General features: G+C 48.3%; 2 protein-coding genes across 34 annotated transcripts in view; both read right to left on the reverse strand.

Moving 5' to 3' along the window:
- Window positions 8,484-16,724, reverse strand: TMEM106A (transmembrane protein 106A). Of its 2 annotated transcripts, NM_001244554.1 has the most exon segments (9): window positions 8,490-10,045; window positions 10,395-10,448; window positions 10,965-11,008; window positions 11,118-11,258; window positions 12,074-12,227; window positions 14,012-14,075; window positions 14,606-14,832; window positions 16,185-16,314; window positions 16,611-16,660. In NM_001244554.1, coding segments are annotated over 7 exon segments (786 nt in total). In that variant the 5' UTR covers window positions 14,814-14,832; window positions 16,185-16,314; window positions 16,611-16,660; the 3' UTR covers window positions 8,490-9,924.
- NBR1 (NBR1, autophagy cargo receptor) overlaps window positions 16,871-27,766 on the reverse strand; it is a 33,282-nt gene continuing 22,386 nt past the window's right edge. For 7 of the 32 annotated variants that reach the window (XM_021066943.1, XM_021066942.1, XM_021066956.1 and 4 more), the window contains 8 exons: window positions 27,668-27,743; window positions 27,154-27,264; window positions 26,738-26,902; window positions 24,425-24,845; window positions 23,588-23,682; window positions 22,859-22,916; window positions 21,352-21,460; window positions 16,873-18,660 (listed from right to left, as the gene is read on the reverse strand). In XM_021066943.1, coding sequence (XP_020922602.1) covers window positions 18,487-18,660; window positions 21,352-21,460; window positions 22,859-22,916; window positions 23,588-23,682; window positions 24,425-24,845; window positions 26,738-26,902; window positions 27,154-27,264; window positions 27,668-27,743 — 1,209 coding nt within the window. In that variant the 3' untranslated portion in view covers window positions 16,873-18,486. Of the gene's footprint in view, window positions 18,661-21,351; window positions 21,461-22,858; window positions 22,917-23,587; window positions 23,683-24,424; window positions 24,846-26,455; window positions 26,534-26,737; window positions 26,903-27,153; window positions 27,265-27,667; window positions 27,744-27,766 lie in introns of all 32 variants that reach the window. The other 25 variants (XM_005656955.3, XM_005656950.3, XM_005656951.3 and 22 more) reach the window with 6 other exon arrangements.

The raw sequence follows: 27,766 nt of genomic DNA on the forward strand, positions 1-27,766 counted from the left end.
CGCTATGTGTAACGTGGATTATTTCCTTTAATCATCACACCTTTAGGATGGAGGTGTTATTACTCCTACCCTGCTGGTGAGGAAACTGATCAGAGAGCTAGAGCATCTAGATCACATTTGCACATCTAATAAATAATGCAGCAGGTGTTTCAAGAGATTTACCTGGCCCACGCTTCTAAAGATGCTTTGTTCCTTTTACAACAAAAGATTCTGGGTGTGGAATAATAACGAGCTTTATTTAAAAATGCAAATGTTAAGAGTTCCCATCATGGCTCAGCAGAAAGGAACCCGACTAGTATCCATGAGGACTCGGGTTTGATTCCTGGCCCTGCTCAGTTGGTTAAGGATCCGGGGTTGCTGTGAGCTGCGGTGCAGGCCGCAGATGTGGCTCAGATTTCGAGTTGCTATGGCTGTAGTGTAGGCCTGCAGCTGAAGTTCCAATTCTATCCCTAGCCTGGGAAACTCCATATGCCATGCCTAAAAAGCCAAAAAAAAAAAAAAAAAAAAAAAAAAAAAAAAAAAAAAAGAAAAAGAAAAAGAAAAAAAGAAAGGGAGATGAGAAGAGGGAGGGTATAGTCATGGCAGGTTTATTCTGAAAATCCCATCTCTGGCAGAAGGACTGGCCCAGAGGGTTGGCAACAGTTCCTCAAATTCAACCCAGTCCACCTCCCCCACCCTGAGCATCTCATCATCTGATTCCTGTTCTTTCTAGGGTAAGGAGAAGAGGAAGAGGGAACTCGAGAGAGGAAGAGATAGAAACAAGAACCCACTTCCTCTTTTGCCCGTTTAATTATTGAGACAGTCAAGTGTCTTTCTCTTCCTCTTATAATAGTTATTTTCCACCTAAATATTTGTAGAATCAATTTATAGGAAGATAAATGTGCTGTGAATGGAAATATCCAGTGACAAGCCTCAACTTCATTTTTTGTACCTGGAAACTCTTGCATACCTATTGTTTTGAATGACATCCCTGGGTTCCCGGAGGAGAAGGAACAAGCACCCCTTTTAAAAAGGAGGAAGAAGGGAGTTCCCGTCGTGGCGCAGTGGTTAATGAATCCGGCTAGGAACCATGAGGATTCGGGTTTGGTCCCTGGCCTTGCCCTTTCACCCCAGCTTCCAGCTGGACTCAGGTTCCGCTGCCTCTAGAAAAATTTATATCTGTGGAGAAAGGCATGCATGTGTAGGAGGTAGGCCAATAGTCTATCCAGTCTCTGCCCTTAGAGGCCTTCTTGGGCTTCCCTGGCCACTCCATCTTTTGGAGACCCAGGGAGTTCAGAACAAGTCTCCCCAGAATGTGGCACTTTATTTTTATTTTATTTTAGTTTTAGTTCTTTAGGGCTGTATTCACAGCATATAGAAGTTCCCACGGGCAAGGGGTCGAATCTGAGCTACAGCTGCCAGACTACACCATAGCAACATGGGATCCAAGCCACATCTGTGACCTACACCGCAAGTCACAGCAAAGTTGGATACCTAACCCACTGATCGAGGCCAGTGATCGAACCCACATCCTCACAGATGCTACTCGGGTTTGTTTCTGTTGAGCCACAACAGGAACTCCATGAATATGCCACTTTAGCATGGGGTTATTTGAGATGAAGGCAATGGAGGCCCAAAAGACGAAGAGCTTTTTACCTCCCCTTCAACTGCCTAAAAGATTTAGATAGGGGCTTGGCTCAGAGAGTTATTGTCAGAAATAGCCTTTATCAGGAGTTCCCGTCGTGGCGCAGTGGTTAATGAACCTGACTAGGAACCATGAGGTTGCAAGTTTGATCCCTGCCCTTGCTCAGTGGGTTAAGGATCCGGCATTGCCATGAGCTGTGGTGTAGGTCGCAGACTCGGCTCGGATCTTGCATTGCTGTGGCTGTGGTGTAGGCCGGTGGCTACAGCTCCAATTAGACCCCTAGCCTGGGAACCTCCATATGCCGTGGGTGCGGCCCTAAAAAAAACAAAACAAAAACAAACAAACAAACAAAAAAGAAATAACCTTCATCTAAGACACCAATCTGCAAAGCAGGGAAAACATCTCACTACCAAACATCTGCTCTTCCTATTGTCCTGTGAGTTACCCTCCTTCTCTTCAAAGCCCTGGGCCCTTTCTCATTCCTTAGCTCAGGATGGCATACAAGCCTTAACTGCCCTTGGGTCTCATATTCTTATGGGATCCCTGAACAAATGTAATTAAATTTGTTTTTCTCTTGTTAATCTGTCTTATGTCAATTTGACTTAAATAAATTTTTTTTGGAGTTCCCGTTGTGGCTCAGTAGAAACAACCCCGACTAGTATCCATGAGGATGTGGGTCCAACCCCTGGCCTCGCTCAGTGCGTTTAGGATCCAGTGTTGCTGTGAGCTGTGGTGTAGGTTGCAGATGCAGCTCAGATCCTGCATTGCTGTGGCTGTGGCATAGGCTGGCAGCTGTAGCTCCAATTGGACCCCTAGCCTGGGAACTTCTATATGCCACCAGTGCTGCCCTGAAAAGCAAAAAAAAAAACCAAAAACAAACAAAAAAAAAACCCCACAAAAAACAAAAAACAAACAAAAAACACAATGCTAAGATGGAAAGGTGTCTTCTACCTGCTCAGGTGAGAAGGATACTTTACAGATGTTTTTTAGGAGGCTTGGGAAGAACACCTCCCTCCTTCCCAAGCCAAGGGGGGGATCTGCCCCGTTGCCCTGGTAGTGGCCACATTGTGAGGTGGTTCTGGTTACAAGCCTTGAGGTTGAGGTGAGAGGAGACAGAGGTGGTGAGGCAGTGGCAGCCTTCTGGGTTCTGCCTGCCCCCCACCCCACGCCTGGGGCCTTCTGCCTCTCCCACCATCATGGGCAGTGCTTACCACTGGGAGGCCCGTCGCCGGCAGATGGCTTTGGACTGGAGGAGGTGGCTGATGGCCCAGCAGGAACAGCAGCAGCAAGAGCAGGTGCATGAAAGGGACCAGGTTCACCAGGGTCCTTCCAGGGGTCCACCAGGCAATGGGGAGGGAATAAAGACCCCCTAGAAAGCTGTCTATTATCTAGTGAGTGTTGTTTTGGTGGGGACTGAAGGAAAACAAGGTCCTTTGATGTTCTCTTGGGTGGACCCTGTGTTGTGTGTGTGTGTGTATCAGGGCTACTCAACTTTGCTATTGTCTTAGGCTGAGCCCTCTTGGGAGGTTGGGGGGGGGCGGGTCAGGCTTGGAAGGTGTTTTTTTTTTTTTTTTTTTTTTTTGTGTTTTTAGAGCCACACTCTCGGCATATGAAGGTTCTCAGGCTAGGGGTTCAGTTGGAGCTGTAGCTGCCAACCTACACCAATCTATGCCACAGCCACAGCAACTCAGGATCTGAGCCATGTCTGCGACCTACACCACGGCTCACGGCAACACTGGATCCTTAATTCACTAAGGCCAGGGATTGAACGCGAGTCCTCATGGATACTAGTGGGGTTCATTAACTGATGAGCCATGATGGGAACTCCAAGCTTGGGAGGTTTTAAAACTGTACTGTCCAAAAGCATGGCCTCCAGCCTGTGGCTAGTGAGACTGAGGAACTGAATTTAAAATTTTATAGGAGTTCCCTCGCGGCTCAGTGGTTAACGAATCCGACTAGGAGCAATGAGGTTGCAGGTTCGGTCCCTGGCCTTGCTCAGTGGGTTCCGGCGTTGCCGTGAGCTGTGGTGTAGGTCGCAGACACGGTTCAGATCTCGGGTTGCTGTGGCTCTGGCATAGGCTGGCAGCTACAGCTCCGATTCGACCCCTAGCCTGGGAACCTCCATATGCCATGGGAGCGGCCCAAGAAATGGAAAAAAGACATTGGATCTGAACCCTGGCCTGGGAACTCCATATGCCAAAGAGCAGCCAAAAAAGAACAAAACATTTTTATTTTATTTTATTTTATTTTATTTGTTTTTTAGGGCCACACCTTCAACATACGGAAGTTTCCAGACCAGGGGTCGAATCAGAGCTGCAGCTGCCGGCCTACACCACAGCCACAGCAACACGGGATCCTTAACCCACTGAGCGAACCTGTGTCTTCATGGATCCTAGCCTGGTTTGTTACCTCTGAGCCATGATGGGAACACAAAAAAACCTTTTTTTATATACATTTATTTAAATATAAATTTGAGGAGTTCCCATCGTGGCACAGTGGTTAACGAATCCGACTAGGAACCATGAGGTTGCGGGTTCGGTCCCTGCCCTTGCTCAGTGGGTTAACGATCCGGCGTTGCCGTGAGCTGTGGTGTAGGTTGCAGACGCGGCTCGGATCCCGCGTTGCTGTGCCTCTGGCGTAGGCCGGTGGCTACAGCTCCGATTCAACCCCTAGCCTGGGAACCTCCATATGCCGCGGGAGCGGCCCAAGAAATAGCAACAATAACAACAACAACAACAACAACAAAAAGACAAAAGACAAAATAAATAAATAAATAAATAAATAAATAAATAAATATAAATTTGAAAACAATACTGGAAACATTTTAAGTATTTTTGGAATAACTTGTGTATATGAATCTACTTTTTTGATTGTAAATTATAAGAATTCTAAATATAGATAAAATATGTATATTTGATATATATATGTAATTTGATAAAGAATATAGATAACTTTTTTGGCCATGCCTGCAGCGCACTGAAGTTCCCAAGCCAGGGATTGAAACCGAATCTCAGCTGCAACATACACTGCAGCTTTGGCAATGCCAGATCCTTAACCTGTTGCACTACAGTGGGAACACCTAGACCAAATATTTTTACTCAAAAATGTAGTGTCTAAAGTTAAGATGTGCTGGAGTTCTTTGGTGGCCCAGCAGTTAACGACTTGGCATTGTCACTGCTGCAGCTCAGGTTGGATCCCTGGCCCTGGCCTGGAAACTTCCGCATGCCACTGGTGTAGGCAAAAAAAGAAAAAAAAAAGATGTGCTGTTAATATAAAAGGCACTCCAAGTTTTGACTTAGTACAGAACCAAAGAATATAAGCTACCTCATTAATACTTTCATATTGGTTTTATGTTTTGGATGTATTGGGGTGAATAAAATATATTATTAAAATTAACTTCACCTCTTACTTTGTGATGTGGCTACAAATTGTAAATTACACATGGCCCTCATTATATTTCTGTTGGATAGTGCTGTTTCAAAGCATGTGCAAGAAATTATTCTTTACCCACTGCCACTGCAATCTGTTTTTGTGCACAGCTCTCATGCTGCTATTTCCTGGGCAGGGGTTGTGCCCAGTTCTTGGGTGCTGTGATGGGTGAGGGGAGGTGGCTCAGGATCCAGCCTCAGCCTTGGACTCCGGGGATCAGAGACCCTGCAGCCACCTCCAAGTCTGGGTTGGTTTGCCTTGCTCCCCCCAGTGTCTCTGGCAGGTGGGTGACTGGGTGGGGAGGGAGGAGGATGCCACTTGCAGGGGCTTCTTGCCAGGAAATGAAGAAACTCCAAGAGGAGGAACACAGTTGCAGCAGGGGTCGCAGCCACCCCCCATGCAATCACAGTCTCCTCCCATGCAGATGCAACAGCAGCCACAGCCGCCGCCGCCTCCTCAGCCAAAGCAACAAAACGCCCAAGACCGTCTTATTCAGGGTACCTCCCAGCACATTCTCCAGGATTCCCAAAGGCCCGGTCCCCAGCTTGGCTCAGTGGGGACCCATCAAGCTGGAGGGCAATGCAACCTCTTTAACAAGGACAAATTCTACGAAGGGGTAATGAACCCTCAAGGTCCTGGTAAGTGAGATGCCTGAGAGTGGGAGGTTGTGAAGACAGAGCCCCTTTCCCCCATCCCAGCCCTAGAGTCCAGAATCCATATCTGCCACCCTGCCCTCTGCCTCTCCTTGGCACCCTCTACCCTAGGGCTGCAGAGAAGCCTGCCAGCTTCTGCAGAAGGAAGCTCAGGTGAGGGTGACAGATGGAGCAGGGGTGGTCAGAAGGTGGGATAAGAGCTGTAGTCTTAGCAGGATATCCTGAGCCCTGCAGGGTCTGGAACAGAGTGGCTTCCTCATTGAGAATTTTCAGGGTGGGGCTGGGTCTGTGCTTGGCCCCAGGTAGGGGCCTGCCCCCAGGTACCTGGTAGAGTTCAGCTGTGCCATGGTTCATTCTCAGAAACGGCCAGATGGGTAATGTGTGCTCTGTTTCATCATCAGGTTTCAGCAAAGCATTCCAATCTAGCCCAGATAAACACACCAAGTACCCACGATTCACGGTGAGACAGAACGTAAAAGGCAGATAGATTCTGTCTGCATGTCCGAGTGTGCTTGCTGTGTGTGCAGGTGGAGTCTAGAAAGGCTTCCTTGGCAGGAGTCAAGGGAGGAGACTGAAGTTATTCAGTCACTTTTGGGTGGCCCATTCTTCCATTTCTTGTCCCCATAAAAATGTCTCAGTAGGGCCTGTTGCTCAGCCCTAAGCGTAAGTGAAGGGGCTGACAATCTAGTTGTAAAGATAAAACAGGTGCCAGAGAAGCAAAATCAAGGGGCTGTTTGAAATGCTGATTGGGGTAGAGCCAGTTGAAGGAGGAAGGAAGTCAGACCTGAAGGCAGAGGTTATGACCTCAGTCGGGATTGCCACTCCCTGGTAGCATCTTTCAACCTCGAGCCTCAGCTGCCACATCCAGAAAATGGGAATGATTTTACCTCTTTTTTTGGTTTTGTTTTTTTGTTTTGCTTTTTAGGGCTGATCTGCAGCATAGGAAAGTTCCCAGGCTAGGGGTCGAATCAGAGCTGCAGACACCAGCTTATACCACAGCCACAGCAACAAGGGATCTGAGCCGAAGTCTTCAACCTACATCACAGCTCACGGCAATGCCCGATACTTAACACACTGAGCGAAGCCAGGGATCAAACCCACATCCTTATGGACTCTAGTCGGGTTCGTTAACCGCTGAGCCACGATGGGAACTCCCCACCTCCTTGACAGAGGTGTCACAAGGACTGAATTAAAAGGAAGGGTATCCAAAGCACTTAGAGCCTGGTTTATTGTAGACCATCAAACCCTGGAAGACTCGTGACAAATATACAAAATGGTATAAGCTTTGGAAAGGTTTTTCTGATACAGGTGCAAAGGATGGGTAACCCTACCCTAGCCCTTTTATTTTTTATTTTCTTATGGCCACATCCATGGCATATAGAAGTTTCCTGGCCAGGGATTGAATCCAAGACACAGCTTCGACCTACACCACAGCTGCAGGAATGCTGGATCCTTAACCCCCTGCACCAGGCGGGCAGAGGATTAAACTCATGCTTCGGCAGCAACCCGAGCCACTGCAGTTGGATTAACCCAGTGCACCACAGCAGGGCCCTTTTAAGATGAAGTCTGGGCCACTTAATTTCACTTTGATTCCTCGGGCTTCAAAGGGCTTGATACAATGTTCCCGGGAACTGCTAACTAAGCTGTTTTGCCTCCTGTCTCCCCCTCTTCTCAGTCAACGAATTACATACAGCAGTGGTGATTCAGAGACAGATCCCAAGACCCCAGTGGCCATCAGGAAAAATCCGATGAGCAAGCCCACCTTCTCACCCCCCAGCTACATCTCCACTCCAAGAGCTAACCTTTCTCGATCCACTCTGGCAGAGGAGGCTAGCTGGGAATAAAGTGTAATCTCTTCCTGCAAAGATCAAGAGACTGGTGGGGCTCTGTGAGACTGGAGAGGGAGGGGGCAGGAAGACCCATGAAGGGGCTGGAGAGGGTTTGAGAAGACAGTAGAAGGCAGTTCCATGCTTCTCTAGGCAAAGCCAATGGGAGAACTTGGCCTTGGGGCCCTCAACTCTACGGCTCTACCACTGGCCCTTATTTAGCAATGATAGGTCTGTTGAGGTCTCAGGTTTATGACTCTCACTGGGGCCATCAGTCCCCCCACCCTCCCCGGCTGATGCTTACTGGGATACAGTTGCAGGAGGAGGGGTGGCATCATGCCACAGCAGACCTGGGGCAGCATTAGGAAGAAGTGGCAGGCAGGGACCTTCCCCAAGCCCAGTGTGGGCACTCCGCTGTTAAATGGATGTTCCAGGGATGGAGAGAGGAAAGGGGGGGCTGTAGCCTCAAGCACAGAACACCTGGTCTTGGGAAGAGAGGGCCTTAACCCCCCAAATCCACAGGCCTCTTCCTCCCTGGGTTTCAATCTTTCCATGTAGCAGAGAGAGACAAGAAGCTCCAAAGGCCCCAGGCATCCCACTCACCACTTCCTAAAACTGATGCCTGGGGTTCCCCATCCCTGCCCCCTCTTCGGCCCTTGACTGGTGAGGGGGCTGCTTGCGGTCTTTCATCATAGCATTGTCTTTGGGTGAGACTGAAGGTGCCCCTCGGTGCCTTGATTCCTGAGAGGAGCTGGCGGGAGTGAGGAGGAGGACAGAACAAGGTCATTAAAGTTGGAAGGGACCTCAGAGATACACAACGTGAGAAAGGGAGACAGCAAGCTCCTGAGAGCAAGCTCAGAAGCCAGGGAAGCAGGGCCTGTTACCAAGGGGCTCAGGCTGTGAGATGGGGAGGGTCCATCAGCTCCCTTCCCACTCACAGGAGACTTGTTCTTTTTTTTTTTAAATATCATCAAGTGTAGTTTATTGAATACAATATGAATTCTTTCCATGTGGTGAAATGGCAGAGGCTCCAGCCTGGTCTTCATGGACTCCTGTTGCTCTTGCCCCACTTATGAAAGCAGACGGACAGTACCAGCTGCTTCCTTCCCCTCATTCCCCTGGCTGGCTAATCACCAGGTTCTGTTACCACTTCCCCTCCTTCCTACTTCAAAGTCAGCTTTCCCTGCCACCTAAGCTCATCTCTCGGCCTGTCTGAGTGACAGAAACCACAGCTACCTTGAGTGAGCAAACAGCATTCCTGCTCAGCTAAAGAGTAGGAGCCTGGTGGGAACCTGGGGGCTACCTGAGGCTTAGCTTCACCTGAGGGACAGCAAAGAGGAGAGGGTCCAGACAGTCCCTACTGATATGCAGCTCCATACTGTCCAGGCCTGAAGGAGAGCAGAGACCTGGGGGAGCCTGGGTGGCCTGGGACTGAGCTGGGGGTGCAGCGAAGCCAAGCAGTTTTGCTTCACCTCTGGAGGCTTTCAGGGGCAGAACATCTGGGCCCACGGTTTGACCTGCCTTTGCTCACTCACAGGGGCTCAGGGTTATGGCCTCCTTCAATAAATACCTTTGAAAATGACTCTGGCTTTGCCTCTGTTTTTCCTGTGTAGGCCCAGGGGGTGCCAGGTGCCTCCCTCCCCTCCTACTTTGGTTCCTGCTGTGAAAAAATGAATACAATTGTTTTATGGAGAGGAGAAGCTTTAGCTGGAGAACAGCTCTTGTCTTTCTAGGAACCCAGGAAGGATGCAGAGCCGAAGAGTGTTGACCCATCTTGCTGTCAGATGGGTGGGAGACAAGCTGCCAGGAAAGACGTGGGCCATCACCATCACCTTGTCACGTGACCAAAGCAGGGCAGCATAGGAACGTATCTATGGTTCCCTAACAGGCCCTGGGGACAGCATGGCTGTCCCCCAAGTCATCTTCCCATCACTGAGTGGAGCACCCATGTAGTAAAAGCCAGAAAAAGAAAGCTTTCTTCACATTCAGGCAGGAGGAAGGCCAGCCCCAGAGGAGCTGGGCAACCAAGGTGCTCAGCACAGAAAGGGTGAGTGCCACTCCATGCCTCTAAGGCAGCTCTGAGGAAACATCAGGTCAGACTTTCCTTATGACAGATCAAGGGCAATATCTGGTGCTGGCCTCTAGAAGAACCAGGTTTCTGTTCCTATAGAAATCAGAGGGTGTGTGTGTTTGTGTGTGTGTGTGTGTGTGTGTGTGTGTGTATGACGTTAACTTCCATAGAAAGCTCCCTGTGCTGAGCGTGTATGGGGGAGGGGGTGATAAAACAGGGCTTTTCCTCTGGCAAGGTCACTATAATCCTACTGCAGCCATGGAGCTGTGGGAGATACAGACCAGGCCGGCAGGTGCCTGGAGCTTGAGGACAGCAGACAGGTCACGGTGGGTGAGGGACCAGCAAGTGAGGCACAGACGTGTTTCCCCGGCAGTCCACGTATTCATAATTCTGGAAGACCAGCTGCTCCGAATGGCTCAGGTAGGAATAGGTCAGGGTGCCCCTGGAGAGGAAGCAGCCTTTGGTGCTGGGCCTGGGAGGAAGAGGAAAGCCCTGGCCCAGCTCTGCTCTGTGCGGAGGGCTCACTTCCTCAGGCACTCGGCCCTTCCTTCTGCCCCCAACCCCACCCCCCAAGTCACCTGGGGCAGTTGCCCCACCTGTGTTCTGGGCAGCTCTATGGCTGTCGTATCAGTAGTTCAGAAGCAAGGTGGGCCCTAGAGGAGGGGCTGGACCTGCTGTTGCCAAGAGCCAACAGAGATTCACGGGGTCAGCTTGGAGGATTCTCCTCCCAACGAGGGGGAGCTGGAGTCAGGAGTGGGAGATGGGTTACCAGGGCGCTAAGCCCTACTTACTGGATGTGCAAAAGCACATGGTGGACTTTGATTTTCAACCAAGTGCAGATTTTGCTGAGAGAGACAGAGAAAGAGAGAACATGGGACTGAGTTTCACAGCGAGCAGCCTGTCAGCTCAGAGTAGACCTGCAGTCCCAGCCCCTCACCTCCTGGGCTCCCTTCTATCAGGGGCCCCAAGTGCCACTCCCGCTCCCTCTCCCTCTGCTTAAGGTGAGCACGTCACCCCTGCTGCCATCTCACTCCTCCCACCCCCAGTGGCTTGGCTCAGGCACACGCTGGTCTCTCCCTTGATAGAAAATAGGACATTCATCTTTCTCAGCATGTCTGGCCAAAGAGCTCAAGGTCGTATATTTTAAGGATTAACCACATTCTAGCCTGGTTTTCATTCCAATCCAGGTCCAAACAGGCAGAGGCTGGGGACCCTGAACCCTTGCACATTGCAGCCTTGGCCACAGGAGTGTAGGCCAAATGCTGGCCACAGGCTTTGCTAAGCAATCAGGAAATCTGGTGGGGATTCAAAGCGGGTTTCCAGCCAGGAAAGAGGCGGAGAAGACATCAAGGGCTACTCACTATGTGTTTTCTTCCTGTATCCTGTTGGCTACTGCATAAAATACCTGTCAACCAAATGGGCGTAAGGTGAGCCACCAACTCCAGCTGCCACCTTCCTACCACCACCCGCATCCACACACCTGTGGGCAGGGCTGGCCAGGGAGAAGAAGTCACCTGTTCACTGGCCAAAGGGCCGATGTGGAGGAGGAGGCTGTCGGAGACCTGCCCCACCACGAGGGACAGGTGCAGAACCTCAACAGTCAGCTGAGTCACAGTGATGGGGTAGTAGTTGTTATTGGAGATGTTCAAGATATTCTGGGGAGGGAGACGGGGAAAGGGAGGAGTGAGGATAGCCACCCTTGGAAAGAAGAAGCCAGTTTCAAAACCCCCATCCTGATTGAGCCCCACCCCCAATACGGGCCTCAGCTGCTGAGGCCCCAGTGCTGGGAGCCCCTTGGAAGGGCCCTTAATGGCAAGGGGTCCCCTGACTCAAAATCCAGTCTCACCCTGCAAGGCCCTCTCGTTCAGTCTCTCCCCCCCCCCCCCCGCCGCCGCAGGGCGTCAGGCACACCACCCCCGCTGCACCCTGTGATTTATTGCTCCGGACTTGATTCTGGCCCCTCACAGTCCCAATCCTATACCACGTGGGGGCTCATGATTACTCCTGCTGCTCCCCAGGCTTCTGACACCCTCTGGGCGCCATAAGACCCCTGGCTCCCCATGCCCAGGGTCACAACACTGGACGTGGGCCACCAAGAAGTGTTGCCAGAAAGGTGGGGTGGGAGTTCCCGTTGTGGCGCAGTGGTTAACGAATCCGACTAGGAACCATGAGGTTGGGGGTTCGATCCCTGCCCTTGCTCAGTGGGTTAACGATCCGGCGTTGCCGTGAGCTGTGGTGTAGGTTGCAGACTCGGCTCGGATCCCGCATTGCTGTGGCTCTGGCGTAGGCCAGTGGCTACAGCTCCGATTCAACCCCTAGCCTGGGAACCTCCATATGCCGCGGGAGCGGCCCAAGAAATAGCAACAACAACAACAAAAGACAAAAGACAAAAAGACAAAAATACAAAAAAAAAAAAAAAAAAAAAGAAAGAAAGGTGGGGTGGAGCCCAGGGGCACAGGCACCCACTCACTGTTATGTTGAGACAGATATCAGTCTCCTCAAAGGCCACGGTGGAGGAGTTGAGGCCTGCAGGCTGCATGGCGATAGTCCGGGGAAACAGGAAAAAGGCGATGAGGGAGGAGGTCACCAGGCAGATGAATACTGCCAGGAACACGGAGAGCTTCCTGTGGGAAAGCAGGATCCGGGGGAGGGGGGGAGAAGTCTGGTCACCAAGGAAACTTGGGCTGGGGGCCTTCAGACACGCTTTTCTCTTTCTTGAGAGAAGAGTCTTGTCCAAGGATGTCCCCCTCACAACTGCGTCCTCAGCTCCCCAGATGTGGAGGACCAGCCTAGGCTCAGATGTGGCCAAGAGTGGGTAGAAGCACACGACTGAGAGGCCAGCAGCCTGGCTTCCAGGCCCAGCTCTAGGTACCCACTTAGCCCAGTAACCGTGAAGAGCCTACTGGACCTCCCTAAGCCTCAGTTTCCTTGTCTATAAAGTGGAGACAACTGTACCTACCTCATACAATCTCTTATAGGCTGATGCATGAAAAGGCACTAATCTCTGGTCCTGGAACACAGCAAAGGCTCAGCCAATGCTAGCTATTATCAGTGGAAGAAGTCCACAGGAATTTTGAGAGTTCTGAATTTTATTTTTGCTTTTTAGGGCCGTGCCTGCAACATATGGAGGTTCCCAGGCTAGGGGTCGAATCGGAGCCACAGCTGCCAGCTTACACCACAGGCCACAGCAACGCAGGATCTGAGCTATGTCTGCGACCTACACCACAGCTCATGGCAATGCCAGATCCTTAATCCACTGAGCGAGGCCAGGGATGGAACCCACGACTTCATGTTTCCTAGTCGGATTTGTTTCCACTGTGCCATGACAGGAACTCCTGTGTCGGGTTCCTAACCTGCTAAGCCACAGCAGGAACTCCTGATCATCTAATTCAAAATTGAGGGAGTTCCAGCTGTAGCTCCTATTTGACTCCTAACCTGAGAACTTCATATGATGCAGGTGTGGCCCTAAAACAAAAACAAAAACAATTGAGATTTGTATTAAGGAGAGAGCACCTTGTTAGCATCTTATAAGGGGCACTGCCAGATTCAGATTCTGGTGCAGTGGTGGGGGAAGGATGGGTGGTGGCTCCCAGACAGAAGCTGAGGACCCTGGGAGGAAGTTTCAGGGATCCACGTCAAAAGACCCAGATGACAAATGAGGTCATGGGCCCCCAGTGACACTCAGGGCTGCTTCTGAAATTCTGAAGTGTCCCAGAACAGGGAAGAGAACAAGCAGGTCTGAATTGCCATTGCAAAGGAAGTTCCTAGGAAAAATCGCTTCCTCAAACCCACTGTAGCCAGAGCCACTCCATTTGTCCTGGAAGGACTTGCAGAGCCAAGAGGTCCCCTCTGTCTTCAAAAGGGAGCCATGCTTCTTGGAAGCAGTGAGGCTCAGGGAAAGGATACCAAGTGGCTCAGGTGGCATCTACTATGCCCAGGCTTCTAAAACTAGGAAAATCCTTGGAAACAGGGAGTTAAGACACCTGAGTTTAGTGAGATTCAGGATTTCTTTTTTTTCTTTTTTTTTTTCCCGGTATTTCTGCCTTTCCTAGGGCCGATTCCCATGGCATTTGGAGGTTCGCAGGCTAGGGGTCTAATCAGAGCTATAGCCACCGGCCTATGCCAGAGCCACAGCAACAGGGGAGCTGAGCCACGTCTGCAACCTACACCACAGCTCAAGGCAACGCTGGATTCTTGACCCACTGAGAGAGGCCAGGGATTGAACTTGCAACCTCATGGTTCCTAGTTGGATTCATTAACCACTGTGCCGTGATGGGAACTCCGGCTCAGGATTTCTCGAGGGGAGCCAATGGAGAAAAATTGTGGGGATGGGGGAGAATGGGGGAGCCAAAAAGGAGTAGCCCCCAGGGGCAATGTGTGCGGAGCTGGGGCAGAAGGAGGGGCTTACGTGTGCCTGGGCTTCAGCCTCTGGTCCCCATAGGGGATGAGGGCCACCAGCTGCTTCTCTAGCTCTGTAGAGAGAAAGAGGGTGAGAGGAAGGGCCATGAAGTTTTCATGACAAATGTTTCTTGTGCCAGCCTACCAGAAGCAACCCTCCACCCCAGAGAGCAGGGTGAGAAGCATGTCGCCTCTGCCTCAGGGCAGGACTGGGGGCACTGGTCTGCTGGCAGCTCAGCTTTGCTACCTCTAGAATGGAGGTGAGATTTTCATTAACAGGTGGGAAGAATTTCTGCAAGTCACTACAAATCAAAGAAGCCCTGTTTCTTTGGCGAGATCATTTGTAACTTCCTGAATCCTAAGGCAGTGTTGCTAAAGGACCAGAGAGGCTGGAAACTGACTGGGATTGGGCCAAGGTTGGGGCGGGGGCCCTCAGCAAGTCCAGGAAGGGTTGGCAACTTCCTGGCTAGCCTGAAACTGGGGGACTAGAAGCCAAGAGACCCAACCCTATTAAAGGAGACTCAGAGGAGCCTGGCTCTAGTCAGCTGGCTGCGAAGCGCTTTTCCTGGATCCCAGGCTACTTTCAGAGCTTTGGGCCACTCACCTCGAGGGATCTCCCCACTGCCCTGGCATGTGGGACAAATAACAAAGCTGGCACCAGTGGCCCTTTCACAAGGCACACAGGAACAAAAAACCTTGCTGCTGTTGGTGCTGGAGTAGCTGGCCGACTTCCTGCCGATGGTTGGGTCAGGGGGCAAGATGGACTTGTTCTCATCCTTCTGAGAGCCCAGCTGGGAGAATGTCTCGCCCATTGTTCAGAGGGATTCCTCACTGATGAGAAAAGAACAACGACGTTCAGTTAGCACTGATGTCGGTGTGACTCTGGTATTAGGTTCTTGAGATTGGCAAGGAGCCCCATGGCAATTTCAGCAAACTCAAGCCTAAGGGAGCGAGGGTATAGAGAACCGAGCAGTAAGCACGGCTCTTGGATCAGGAATCTCAATGCACTGCAACTCCTTTCTTTTTTCTTTTTTTCTTTTTTGTCTTTTTGCCATTTCTTGGGCCGCTCCCGCGGCATATGGAGGTTCCCAGGCTAGGGGTCGAATCGGAACTGTAGCCACCAGCCTATGGCAGAGCCACAGCAATGCGGGATCTGAGCCGCGTCTGCAACCTACACCACAGTTCAAGGCAACGCCAGATCCTTAACCCACTGAGCAAGGCCAGGGATGGAACCCACAACCTCATGGTTCTTAGTTGGATTTGTTAACCACTGAGCCACGATGGGAATTCCCACTCCTTTCATTTTTGTAGGAGAATTCAATCTGCCTACAAAAGAGGGAAAAGCAGAGCAGAAGTTATTTCACTTTAAGGGACTTTCATAAGTGAAAGGCAAAGTGCTTATTTTGTTCTGGGAAAGTTGCTGAGCTGTCATTAACTTCAAGGGAAGGAAGTTAGGGCTGGGGGGCAGCAGCCAGGACAGTCCCTCCATCCCCTGTGACAAGATGACTTTGAAGAGGTCTCTAGAGCACCTGGGCAGAAATGCCTGATGTTTCCTAGGCTGGGTTTGAAAGAAAAGCTTCCTTCCATTCCCGAGCCTGGGCAGGCGCTGGCTTAATAGGAAGGTGGGGATTCTTTGAAATAAGAGAAACGGGGCTAGACTGGTCACAGGTGTAGATGAAAACCCTAAAATGGTCCTGAGGAGTTCCTGTCGTGGCACAGTGGTTAACAAATCCGACTAGGAACCATGAGGTTGCGGGTTCGGTCCCTGCCCTTGCTCAGTGGGTTAACGATCCGGCGTTGCCTTGAGCTGTGGTGTAGGTCCCAGACGCGGCTCGGATCCCGCGTTGCTGTGGCTCTGGCGTAGGCCAGTGGCTACAGCTCCGATTCAGCCCCTAGCCTGGGAACCTCCATATGCCGCGGGAGTGGCCCAAGAAATAGCAAAAAGACAAAAAAAAAAAAAAAAAAAAAAAAGGTCCTGGGAGGGAGCATAAACCTCTTCCACTTTATTTTCTGAGGTGGGGTGGGACAGATTGTAGGAAAGTGGGTGATAGTGATGTCAGGGTCAGTCCTTCACTAGGAAGGGTCAAGACTAAAACCAGATTCTTCCCAAAAGACTGGTAGCAGATGAGTGAGCAAGCTGAGCAGCACTCAGACTTTCCAGGCTAAAAGAAATGGTGCCTCACCTGGTTTAGGTCAGAGATCCCCGGCTCATCTCAGCTGCAAGAGAGTGAGACTTCTGCAGTGCCTCTTTGGGGAGGAGGGCCTGTAGGATAGGGTGGCTCCAGGGGCCACTGGCCTCCTTCCAGCAGAGTCCTGGGGGAGCAAATGAGCGGCACTGGAGGAGGTGGAGAGCAGCGACCCTGGCCTTCTCAGGGGGTCCAGCTGCTTCACGCCCTACTCTGGGGCTCCGTCATGGGCCGGGCGATGGGAGAGGGCTGAGACTGGGACTTCGGAGGAGGATTTAAAGTCCCACCCACCCTCTGAGAGGCCGTTAGTAGAGCCTGGTACCCGCGTGTGCCTGTGTGCTGGGCTAGGAGGAGGTACACAAGGGGCCTGGCCCGTTGCCTCCCGAAGGGAGAGAAGGGAAGGAGGGTCCCGGAATGCCTTACCCCCGTGCGACGGCAGTGACACAAACGGCTGCAAAGTGGAATCGAAAGTGCGGGAACCGGGGGCTGGCCGCAAGCTTTGACTCGCAAAACCTTGAGAAGCTCCGCCCCCGCTCCTCCGAGCCGCCCCCCCTCCCTCCCCGGGCCCTCCCCCTCCCTTCCAGGGCCTCTCCTCTCCCAACACAGCCGCCAGAGAATTTCTCAGCTCTTCAAAGGCTAAGCGAGGTCCCGGTTGCTGCTTCCGCAAGGACCAGCCAGTCCAGGAAAGAGTTTCAAAGAACCTTTATTTCACCATTCTTTAACCAGTTATGCACAAATACAATGAGACAGACGACTGGACCCCAGGGCCGTCACGGACCCCTACAGTACGACTCAGATGGTCAAGACAGGTCCCATCCCAAATTAACCCTCCCGCTTCACACCCTGCCGCTCTGCCTCGACCCAGAAGCCGTAAACGGTTTAAATAATAAACAGCCTGGTTGGCTTGCAGTCTGAATCCTGACTGACTTAATAGCATTCAAGCCTTATACTGTAAATAAACATTATGGCTAATGATTAACTTAAACCACCATTCATTATAATACCAACCAGGTTAAATAATACTATTTTTTTTTTTAAACTATCCTCCTCCCTTCCGCTGGGGGTCAGGTTCTTCTTTTTCTGCAAGTAACTTTAATGAATAAAATATTTAGTGTATTTTACCGCTTTACCAACTGTACCCAAGGCCCTCTTCTGCAAACAGAGTGAGGATCTGGACCCCTTTTAGTAAACAAGCTCCTTCCCACTCACTTACCCTGGGATTAAGCCAAAACTTTTTTAGCAAGCTCACCCCCATCCAAGTTTTGTGAAACACCAGCCTCTTTTTCCTCTTCTAGGCACTCTGGGGCTAGATAACTTTGAGCAGATTTCAAACATTCAAGAAGCCATCAGGACTTCCTAGGCCTCACACATACTCATTTGCCTGCCCCTGAACTTTACTGAGAATCACACAGGAGCCTGCCTTTCACGTCTCATGTATCTATCACCCCCACCCGCCCCTACTGTAAATAAGACCTGCCCCCTGACATAAAAGGTAACTGTTAAATTTACTCTTCCTTTTAATAGAGGAGTTTTTTTTTATAGGATTAGCAAAATATTTCACACTACCTAATTTTTTTTCCCTTAAATAAAATAAAATGTATGCAAAATTACTACAATAGACACTGCTCAACAGGTGCTGGTGGGTTAATTAGCATACTCCTCCCTCCTGTCACTGAAGAGACCCAGAAGGTGGATATTCTTAAATGCCATCAGTGGGGTCTTTAAAAAACAACAGTGCCAGTTACTAAGGCTTTCAGGGAAATGACTTTCTCCTTGAGAAGGGAAGAGTAACAAAATTCCTATCACACTCTGGGTGTCATTTTAATACCACCTAGCTATGAGGCTTGGGATAGGTTTGAGAGATTATGAGAATAATTCTTGAAAACGACTTCCAAGGTTAATTTCTTTTAAAAACTGACAACAGATATCCTCATAAAAACATCCACCTTAAGCAAAGAAAAATACTCAACTTCAATACAAGCAGAAAGAAAAATGGTTCTATAGGAAGTTTAAGTTATACTCTTCAGTGTGCTAAAACGGAGAAAGGAGTTTTATCCAAATCAACTGAAAAACGCTCTTCATACAATTCATCCAATGTCTAAAGTGAAACTTTAAGTTCTGGTCTTTGATTTGCTCCAAAAAAATACTGCAGTGCAGGTTTTGTCTTGATAGTTCAATGATGGGCTCTATGTAGATTCATTAGATTAAAAATAAGCAAGGGCCTCTCCCCTACACCCCAACAACAGAATAAAGATCATCTCTGAGCAGCAGGCAAAGTAATTTAATACAAGGTCACTCCTCAGTAGCGGTGGCTGTACCAGTCGTTGTTGTTGACCTGAAGGAGTTCTGTCACAACCTGTAGGATGTTGTAGTTGTGTTTCTTCAGCAGCCTTAGGTTCAGCTGCCTGTCACAGAATCCCATTTCAAAGAGATGGGCCATCAGGGCTGCTGTCTGATCTTCAGAAACTATTGGCTGTGTAGAGTCAAGAAAAGCAGAACAACATTTTCTGTATAATTTGCGTTTATCTTATAAATTCTTATTATCTTAAGTCACACTGATCTTTCCAGAGGTGTTCAAAATACTAGGTAATTAGGTACAAGGCTATGGCACTTCTGTTCACCCGATGATAATGGGATTTCCGAGGGGATGGGAAGAACTGGGAAGTACCCAAAGTACCCCAAACTAGGTGACTAATGAACTGCCCTTTGAATGAGGCCAGATAAAGGGAAAGATGCAAACAAACTCTGGAAAAACCTGTGAAGAAAAAGGTAATCATCATGATGGGGCAAGCAGAAGCAAGAGAAGAGACTGATCCTGGAAGAAAAGGATGGGCAATTTAGTCAGATATGCAGAGGAGCTGGACAAAAAACTGTGGGAAACTATATCCTGGGCACCTTCTTGGCTTTTTTTTTTTTTTTTCTTTTAAATAATAGAATATTTATTTACCTCCTTCTTTGGGCCAAGCCCTGTGGTGAACACATAGTCTCCTTTAATCCTCCTAACACTTAAAACACCCTCTTACCATTTACTTACCAACTGTGTTGAGCACCAATTTTCTTAATGAAAATGAAGACACAGAATACTTAATTTTGCAGGGTTGTTGAGCCCATGAAGAAGAGAAAGTATGCCAATGTGTTGAGCACCGCCTCTGGTACTGCCCTCTTCCACTGTTCCCTTCTTCCCTCTTACTTCAGAATAAATTATCCATCTTCCTTTCCAAGTTAATCCTTCCACATGCACTTTCTTTTTTGTCTTTTTAGGGCCGCACCCACGACATATGGAAGTTCCCAGGCTAGGGGTCAAATCAGAGCTGTAGCTGCTGGCCTGGTTGCTGCACAGCAATAGCAACCCAGGACCGGAGCCACGACTGTGACCTACACCACAGCTCATGGCAATGCTGGATCCTTAACTCACTGAGTGAGACCAGGGACTGAACCCACATCCTCATGGATACTAGTTGGGTTCGTTACCACTGAGCCACAAAGGGCACTCCTTCCACGTGTACTTTGCTTTGTATCTCATTACCTCCCACCACCTCAGAAATATTTTCCCATTGATTATTCATAAATACTAATGTTCTATTAATTATTCCTATCTCATTCTGATTATTAACCTTCTTTGCTACTGACTGGCTCACGCATCTTTAAAAAACAGTCTCCCTCTGCCTCACATGTCTCAGTGTTTGCTCTCTTTTTCCCTTCATACAGTCCAGCTATTTAAAAGTGAGACAGGAGTTCCCGTCGTGGCGCAGTGGTTAACGAATCTGACTAGGAACCATGAGGTTGTGGGTTCGATCCCTGCCCTTGCTCAGTGGGTTAACGATCCGGTGTTGCCGTGAGCTGTGGTGTAGGTTGCAGACGCGGCTTGGATCCTGCGTTGCTGTGGCTCTGGCATAGGCTGGTGGCTACAGCTCCGATTGGACCCCTAGCCTGGGAACCTCCATATGCCGCGGGAGCGGCCCAAGAAATAGCAAAAAGACAAAAAAAAAAAAAAAAAAAAAAAAAGAAAAAAAGTGAGACAGACTTGAAGATCCTGTTGTGGCTCAGTGGTTAGTGAATCTGATTAGCATTCATAAGGATGGGGGTTCGATCCCTGGCCTTGCTCAGTGGGTTAAGGATCTGGCGTTGCCATGAGCTGTGGTGTAGGTTGCAGATGCGGCTCGGATCCTGTGTTGCTGTGGCTGTAGGCCAGTGGCTACAGCTCCAATTGGACCCCTAGCCTGGGAACTTCCATATGCCACAAGTGCAGCCCTAAAAAGACAGAAAAATAAAAATAAAAAAATAAAAATGAGACAGACTTGTACTCTCAAAGTCCTCTCTATCCCTTCACACTTCTCTGCAGGATCTCATGCTGCTGGCTATGTCCTCCTCATTAAAACTCCCTTCCCTAAGCTCCAGCACAGAACCCCCTCCTTCATTTTCCTCTAAATCCCAGTCCTCTCTGCAGGGCCCTTCTTCTTTCCATGATCTTTAGAGGCTGCTTCTAGCTTTACCCATTCTTCCTGGAAAATCATATCTAATCACATGGCTCCTGCTATAACCTGTACACACATGACTTTATTTCCAGGCCAAACCTAAGCCAGAAACTTTTATCCCTGACTTCTTTCTAGCCACTTAATCATCTCCATCCCTTTATTTCTTTGACCTACACTTGGGATTCCCAAATGGATTTCTTTTCGGCTCCTCCAGCCTCTACACTATGGTGGAGTGGAGTGATCCTACTAAGGACAAATCTGATTATGTTAATTACTTTTCTAAAACACTTCAGTGGCTTCCCACTGGCCTTAAAACATCAGGTCTTTTTTCTTTCCTCCTTTAAGTAATATAGCCAATGTCATGCAGCTGGAAGGTGGCAGAGTTGTGTGTTAACCAAAGATTAAACTTAGGAATTCCCACTGGGGCGCAGGTCACAGCTGCGGCTCAGATTCCATTCCTGGCCTGGGGAACTTCCATATGCCATGGGTGTGGCAAAAGAAAATAAATACACTTTTTAAAATTTTAGCCATAATTTTGTGTGGCCAAAAAAAAAAAAAAAAACAAAAAAACACAAAACCTTAAAGCTCATGTTTTCCGTGATGCAACACTACTCTCTCCAACACAGAGAGATGCCATCGTTTTCCCTGGTGACTTGGATTTGGTTCAGGAAAATAAAACATACACTGACCTGTGCAGTGACTGGTGGCCCAGCAAACAAGGCCTTGTATGCGGAGGCAGCAACAGACAAAGCCCCCTTCATCAGTCCTCCAGCAATGCTGTTCCCATGGTGGTGGTGCCTGTGGAGAAAAACCAAATTATCTTCCTAAGGAAACACAAACCATTATCTTCCTATAAGATAATTTGGGCTCTAACCCTGGAAAGAAAAAATTTCCTTGAGGGAAAAAAATCAGATGTAAAAAGATAATGTGGTTATTTCTGTATCAGTATTACAGCTACAAATCTGGGTTTGATATAGGGCACAGCTCTACTGCTACTAGATATGGGCACTGCAGAAAACACAGCACTCCAGTTAGCATGCCAGCTTTCAGCCCCAGCTGAGAATTAATGTGGTCAATTAATGAGGTACTGACAGTCTGTCTGCTCAATTATTTCAGAGGAAACATCGCCCAAAAGAAATGTGATCTTCTGAACATTGTAGGTAGGGAGGAGCCTGCCCTGACACTGCTCTGAGATGACTGGGAACAGAGACACAGGTTTGTCTATTAAAAAGTTACACAAATACACAGTGGGCTTGCCCTTCCCACTCTCTTCCTGGTACTAAGCATGAACTGAATCTGAGCGCAATTCTTCCTGGTCTGGAATTTGAAGACTCTCTTTTTTTGGGGGGGGGTGGGCAATGTCATGCAGAAGTTTCTGGGCCAGGGATCAAACCCATGCCACAGCTGTAATCAGAGCCAAAGCAGTGACAACTCTGGGTCTTTAACCCACTGAGCCAGGAGGGAACTCCTGGAATTTGAAGATTTTTTTTTTAAGGGCTACACCCATGGTATATGGAAGTTCCCAGGCTAGGGGTTGACCAGGAGCTGTAGCTGCTGGCCTATACCACAGCCGCAGTAATGCAGAATCTGAGCCATGTCTGTGACCCACACAACAGCTCACGGCACCACCGGATCCTTAACCCACTGAGACCAGGGATCAAACCCATGTCTTCATGGAAACTAGTCAGGTTCTTAACCTATGAGCCACAATGGGAACTCCCTGAAGACTTATTTTTTTCATTTTTATTTTTCGGTCTTTTGTCTTTTAAGGCTGCACCAGAGGCATATTGAGGTTCCCAGGCTAGGGGCTGAATGAGAGCTGTAGTTGCCGTCCTAAGCCACAGCCACAGGAATGTAGGATCCGAGCCCCATCTGCGACCTACACCACAGCTCAAGGCAATGCCGGATCCTTAACCCACTGAGCAAGGGCAGGGATTGAACCTGCATCCTCGTGGATGCTAGTCAGATTTGTTTCTGCTGAGCCATGATGGAACTCCCTCTGAAGACTCTTAAACATCACTAGCCCTCTGTTTAGTGCTGCTCACAAGCTTCAGAAGAAATAAGAACAAGAAGGAATGATGGCTGTCCTTCTCTGCTCTTGGGAGACGGCACATGCTCTGAGAAGCTCGTTTAAGCAGAAGCAATACTAGGATATCCACCTGCTTCTGAAGAAGAGGCTGCACAAGGTCCAGTTACCTTGAGTGGTCATAGCTCTTCTGTCTGCTGTTTACAAGTCCTGATGAGCCTCTGAGCTCTAAAAGCAAAAGAGCTGTTGGTTAGATGCAGCATCCATAAATGCTTGGTGTTTCCTACCTCACAGCAAGGCTATTTTTAAGGCAGGTGGCATCTGATCACAGTGTTTACAGTTTTGTTTCTTTTTTTTTTTTTTTTTAATATTTCGGAAATTTTGCAGGTGTTTAAGTGATAAGGGAAACTGTCCGGAATGCAAACTATTTATTGAATCAGCAAATGAATTCTATAATACTATCACACTGGTTTGCTAGTTCTCAAGTACTTCTGGGTTTTGTTTTCTGAGGAGGAATGGGAAATGACTCCGAGGATCTACTTGTAACTCCAAGGGGTTATTCCTCTTATTTTGTAGACAAGGAAACACCTTCAGGTGTTATAAGCCTGCTGAACTGCTGCAAGGTCACACAGTGAGAAAAGGTGGAGCTGGGGCTGGAACCTACTGCTCTGGCTCCACAGCCTGTGTCCTTTCCACTATTATAGCACAATGCCGACCTCTATGAGGTCTCGTTTGATAAATATTAAGGTAGAGGACAGAAAAAGTGAGTATGAGGAAAGAAAGAGTCAAAGGGCAAGTTTCTAAAAACTGTCAAGAATCTTAAAGATAGAAAGCCTCTTTATACCTGGTTCCAACTAGAAAGGAGCGTAGAAAAAGCAAAAGCTCAGGTTGGTCATTACCTCCTCTGATCTGGTCAGAGACTGAAGAAACTTCTGGTATGCTGACAGGTAACTCCACTCCTGGGGAACCATGAGGCTGTGCACAGGGAGGAATCCTTGCAGAAAGACACAAATTGAGAGTTAGTTGACAAGGTACCTATGGTAACGGTGGAAAAACAGTAAACACAGCACAGCAGTGCCAAATTCTTTAGAGCGGCTCCTCAGGCTCTGATCCAGGTCTCTTGTCTGAACAGGGCTCATTTCACTTCTCGTTCTCCTCTTCAGCCACTGTCAAACCATAAAGGCTAGCTTCAGTCTGGCCCACTCCCCCCTTACATCAAGTGGTGCCAAGAAAGGGAAATGCCTAGTTCCTTTGGGAGAATGGTTTAAATTATAGTCAAGGCTCCACCATTTTCCATGCTGAAAGAGAGCAATGACACAGAGAGATCCAGTAGAGAATTCAAAATAACTTCTTTCTGGTTTTGTAGTATATTTGTCTCCATAACAGACTAAACTTCCTAATTATACTTGCTTTGGGTTAATATGAGAATCAGTTTTTGCTGTCTTTGCCCCTGAGTCAATAGAACAGGGAGGAGGGTCCAGGGTTGCTTGGCTCTCAATGATCAAAACATAAGTAGATGGATTATACTTAGATAATTAAGATATACTAAGTATTTCTCTAAATCCAGAATCTACAAATACTGGGAAGTACAATTTTATTCATCTAGATTCCACTTTTACTATGGGAAATAGTCTCTTCCCCTGCTGACAAAGAAACAGGTTTTGAGATCAAGTTTATTTCTCTCTCTTTATTCCACCTCTGGAGAACAGCCCAGCAGAACAGGGTGTGGATGGTACCTGGGTAGCTGTGGTGGAGGCCCTACCACTTCTGGGGTTAGGGGCACTGTGTCCAGAGTCTGTGAGGTTGTAAGGATGTCATTGATGCTGTGCCCCTGGGGTTGGTTCTCCCCTCCAGGGGGTCTTTTCCCAGCCTCGACTGGCTCCTGCCCAGCCTCAACCCCAGGCTCGCCTTCAGCCCCTCGCTCCAGGCCTGGCTGTGAGAGTGCAGAACTGTACATGGAGTCCCCCAGGGGGCGGCTCGTGTCAAAGCACTCAGGCAGAATGATGATGTAATCCTCCGAGGAAGCAGAGGACTGACTCTGAACTTCATCTTTAAGCTCATCATTTTCCTCCTCCGCAACAGCTTCTTCCTCAGCAATATGGACGATCTCTTCCCTCTCGTCTCCAAGTGGTCCCTCTTCTGGTGAGGCAAATTTCACTAAAGGATGAAAGTAACCAATTTTAAAGGATAAGGTAAAAGCAGCCCCTGGTGCTACCCTGACTCTACCAAGCATTATGGGTCATGAGCTACAATTATGAAAGCCAGAGGAGAAGAACGAACCAGAGGGCAGGACTGCTGCTGAAACCATAGCCATAGCCATAGTGAAGTCTGAAGCCTACACAAAGCCAGAAAGAACCGCAAGGTCAGCAGAAACATCCAGGCTTCTGGGAACACTATGAATCCTAAAACAAGGAGGCCCTGTGCCCTTTCCTCTTCACCTGATGGTTATATACTGAGATGGGTTCAAATTAAAACTGATATATTTTAAGAGTTCCCATTGTGGTTCTATGGGTTAAGAATACGACTAGTATCCATGAGGATGTGGGTTTGATCCCTGGCTTCACTCAGTGGGTTAAGGATCTAGTATTCTAGCAAGCTGTGGCATAGGTCTAAAATGCAGCTTGGATCTGACGTGACTGTGGTGTAGGCTTGTGGCTGCAGCTTTGATTTAACCCCTAGCCTGGGAAATTCCATATGCTGCAGGTGTGGCCATTAAGAAAAAAAGAAAAAGGGAGTTCCCGTCGTGGTGCAGCGGAAATGAACCCGACTAGGAACCATGAGGTGGTGGGTTCGATCCCTGGCCTCGCTCAGTGGGTTAAGGATCTGGCATTGCCGTGAGTTGTGGTGTAGGTCACAGACACGGCTTGGATCTGGCTTTGCTGTGGCTGTGGTGTAGGCTGGCAGCTACAGCTCCGATTTGACCCCTAGCCTAGGAACCTCCATATGTTGCAGGTGCAGCCCTCAAAATAAAGACAAAAAAAAAAAAAAAAAAAAAAAGGAAAAGGAAAAAGCAAAAGAAAAAAAAACCTGATATATTATCTAACAATGTTATAAAAAAAGAAAATGGTGGTAAGCACTGCAGGACTATATGACCACTTTCCTCTTCTTTGCAAAAGTAATGAGTAGTCATGACAGAAAACTGGCCCAACATAGATGAGGGAAAAAAAAGAAATAAAGAAGTACCTGTAATCTTATCAGAGACAACTACTGTGAACATTTTGGTGTTAAGTCCTTCTATACTTTCTTAATATGCATTTGTACACAAGTGTGTAAAATGCATATATGTGTGTGTGTGTTTATATATTATATAATTTATATGTTTATTTTCAACAAAAGTGAGATATATCATGCTCAAAGGTATAGGTAAAATTTCATTGTAATGAACAAGAGATTTTTCCACATTATTTTCATGTAGAAGAATCTGCGTTTTTGGATAGTAAGTGTTTTTTTTTTTTCAATGCCCATGGAAGTTCCTGGGCCAGAGATCGAACCTGGGTTGCTGCAGTGACAATACCAGATTCTTAGCCCTATGCAACAGAAAAAGGGAACTCCTGGAGGCCCCGTGCCCCTTCCTCTTCACCTGATGGTTATATACTTAAATGAATGATATTGGTTCTAGCTACCTGATATCTAGAAATTTCTGCCATAAAGAAATTATAGCAGAATTTAACCTTGAGAAATTTAGTTTGGTGCTTCTGCCCACTATTTCCTGAAGAAAGGAGACAACTGAGCTCTAATGGGCATGTTGAGAAGCTCTGTCAACTTACAAGAAGACTCTTTACTGCAGAATCCAGGCAGCACAAATGCCTGCTGTTCCTCTGTGGTGTGCAGCTGGAATTCTGCCCCTGGAAAGTGCAGAAATGAGTTATGGTAGCTGCTTTGCTCCTGATGCTATAAATAATGGTCAGGTAGTATATGCAGAAATAATCACGATCTGAACTCTAACAAATATCACTACCTCCATTCTCAGTAAAGAAGAACACGTCTATCTAGCTCAGGTCTGTCGATCACAATACAGGTGCTTGGAGGGGGGAATTGAGGACACTCACTGTGCGGGGACTTCTGTCTACAAGGTGGTTTGTGATCTGGAGCAGCATCCAAGGTAAGGGACCGGATTACTGTCTCGCACACGAACTGGGTCCCACTCAGGTCGTCATCCGCTTCCTCCACTGAAGAAATGTTTTCAGCCTTCTTCTTCACTGACACCGTGGAGTCTGAAAGAGACAGAACTTTGTCTGCACTTGGTGTCTGGAGACTGGGTGAAGTCTCTAGTCATGTACTTGTGCTAAGCCGATGCCAAGGAATAACTGCCATCAGTGCCATATGAAGGTGAGGAGACTTCAAAAAATGAAATCCTACAGAAACCCCATTCACACACCAAGGTATGGTTAGTAGGGGGTATGTGTAACAGGGCGTGGTATGGAAAGGGAGGATGCAAATACTTTACAAATATTTAACCCCTTACCAGGAAGTGCTTTAAATCCCGCCCCTTCACTCTCTTCCTGTATCTGCCCCAAGCCTGGCTTCTCTATTAAAGGACTGTCATGTGGCAGAGGAGACATGCAGGGAGTCATATCTGGAGAATGAAGACAGGAGAACCATCAACCAAGAAAAGCATCACATAAACAACGGTCTGTCCAGAAGCAGCAGCTCATAGGCTTCTGCCTCCTGCAGGGCTAAAATAAACCCAGGTATGCTTCAAGGCCTGTTGTAAAGAATTTCCCTAGACCATAAGGTATACAAGGATCTCAGACAGATCAATCAATGCAGGAAGGATCATAAACAGTTGTTTGGCTTTGGAAGACCATGGCCAAGACACAGAACCATGAATGTAAAGGAACAAAGGGACACAGCTATCTAGAGATAAATGGAGAAGAGGGCCCCTTTATGGTGGGGAAGCCTTGCACCAACTTGCACTGTTGCCTCTGACTTTTGTGCTCGTTAATAAAATAAACAAGGTGGATGAGTGACATTCTTACCAACAGGTGTGTTGTGGGGCACTCTCTCCAACTCTTGGACAATGTTTATATCCAACAGCTCAAAGGACAGCAGGTCCTGGGAGGGAAAAAGAGGGGCAG

The sequence above is a fragment of the Sus scrofa genome, chromosome 12 (assembly GCF_000003025.6).
Source record: "Sus scrofa isolate TJ Tabasco breed Duroc chromosome 12, Sscrofa11.1, whole genome shotgun sequence".
In the NCBI taxonomy this organism is placed as follows: domain Eukaryota; kingdom Metazoa; phylum Chordata; class Mammalia; order Artiodactyla; family Suidae; genus Sus; species Sus scrofa.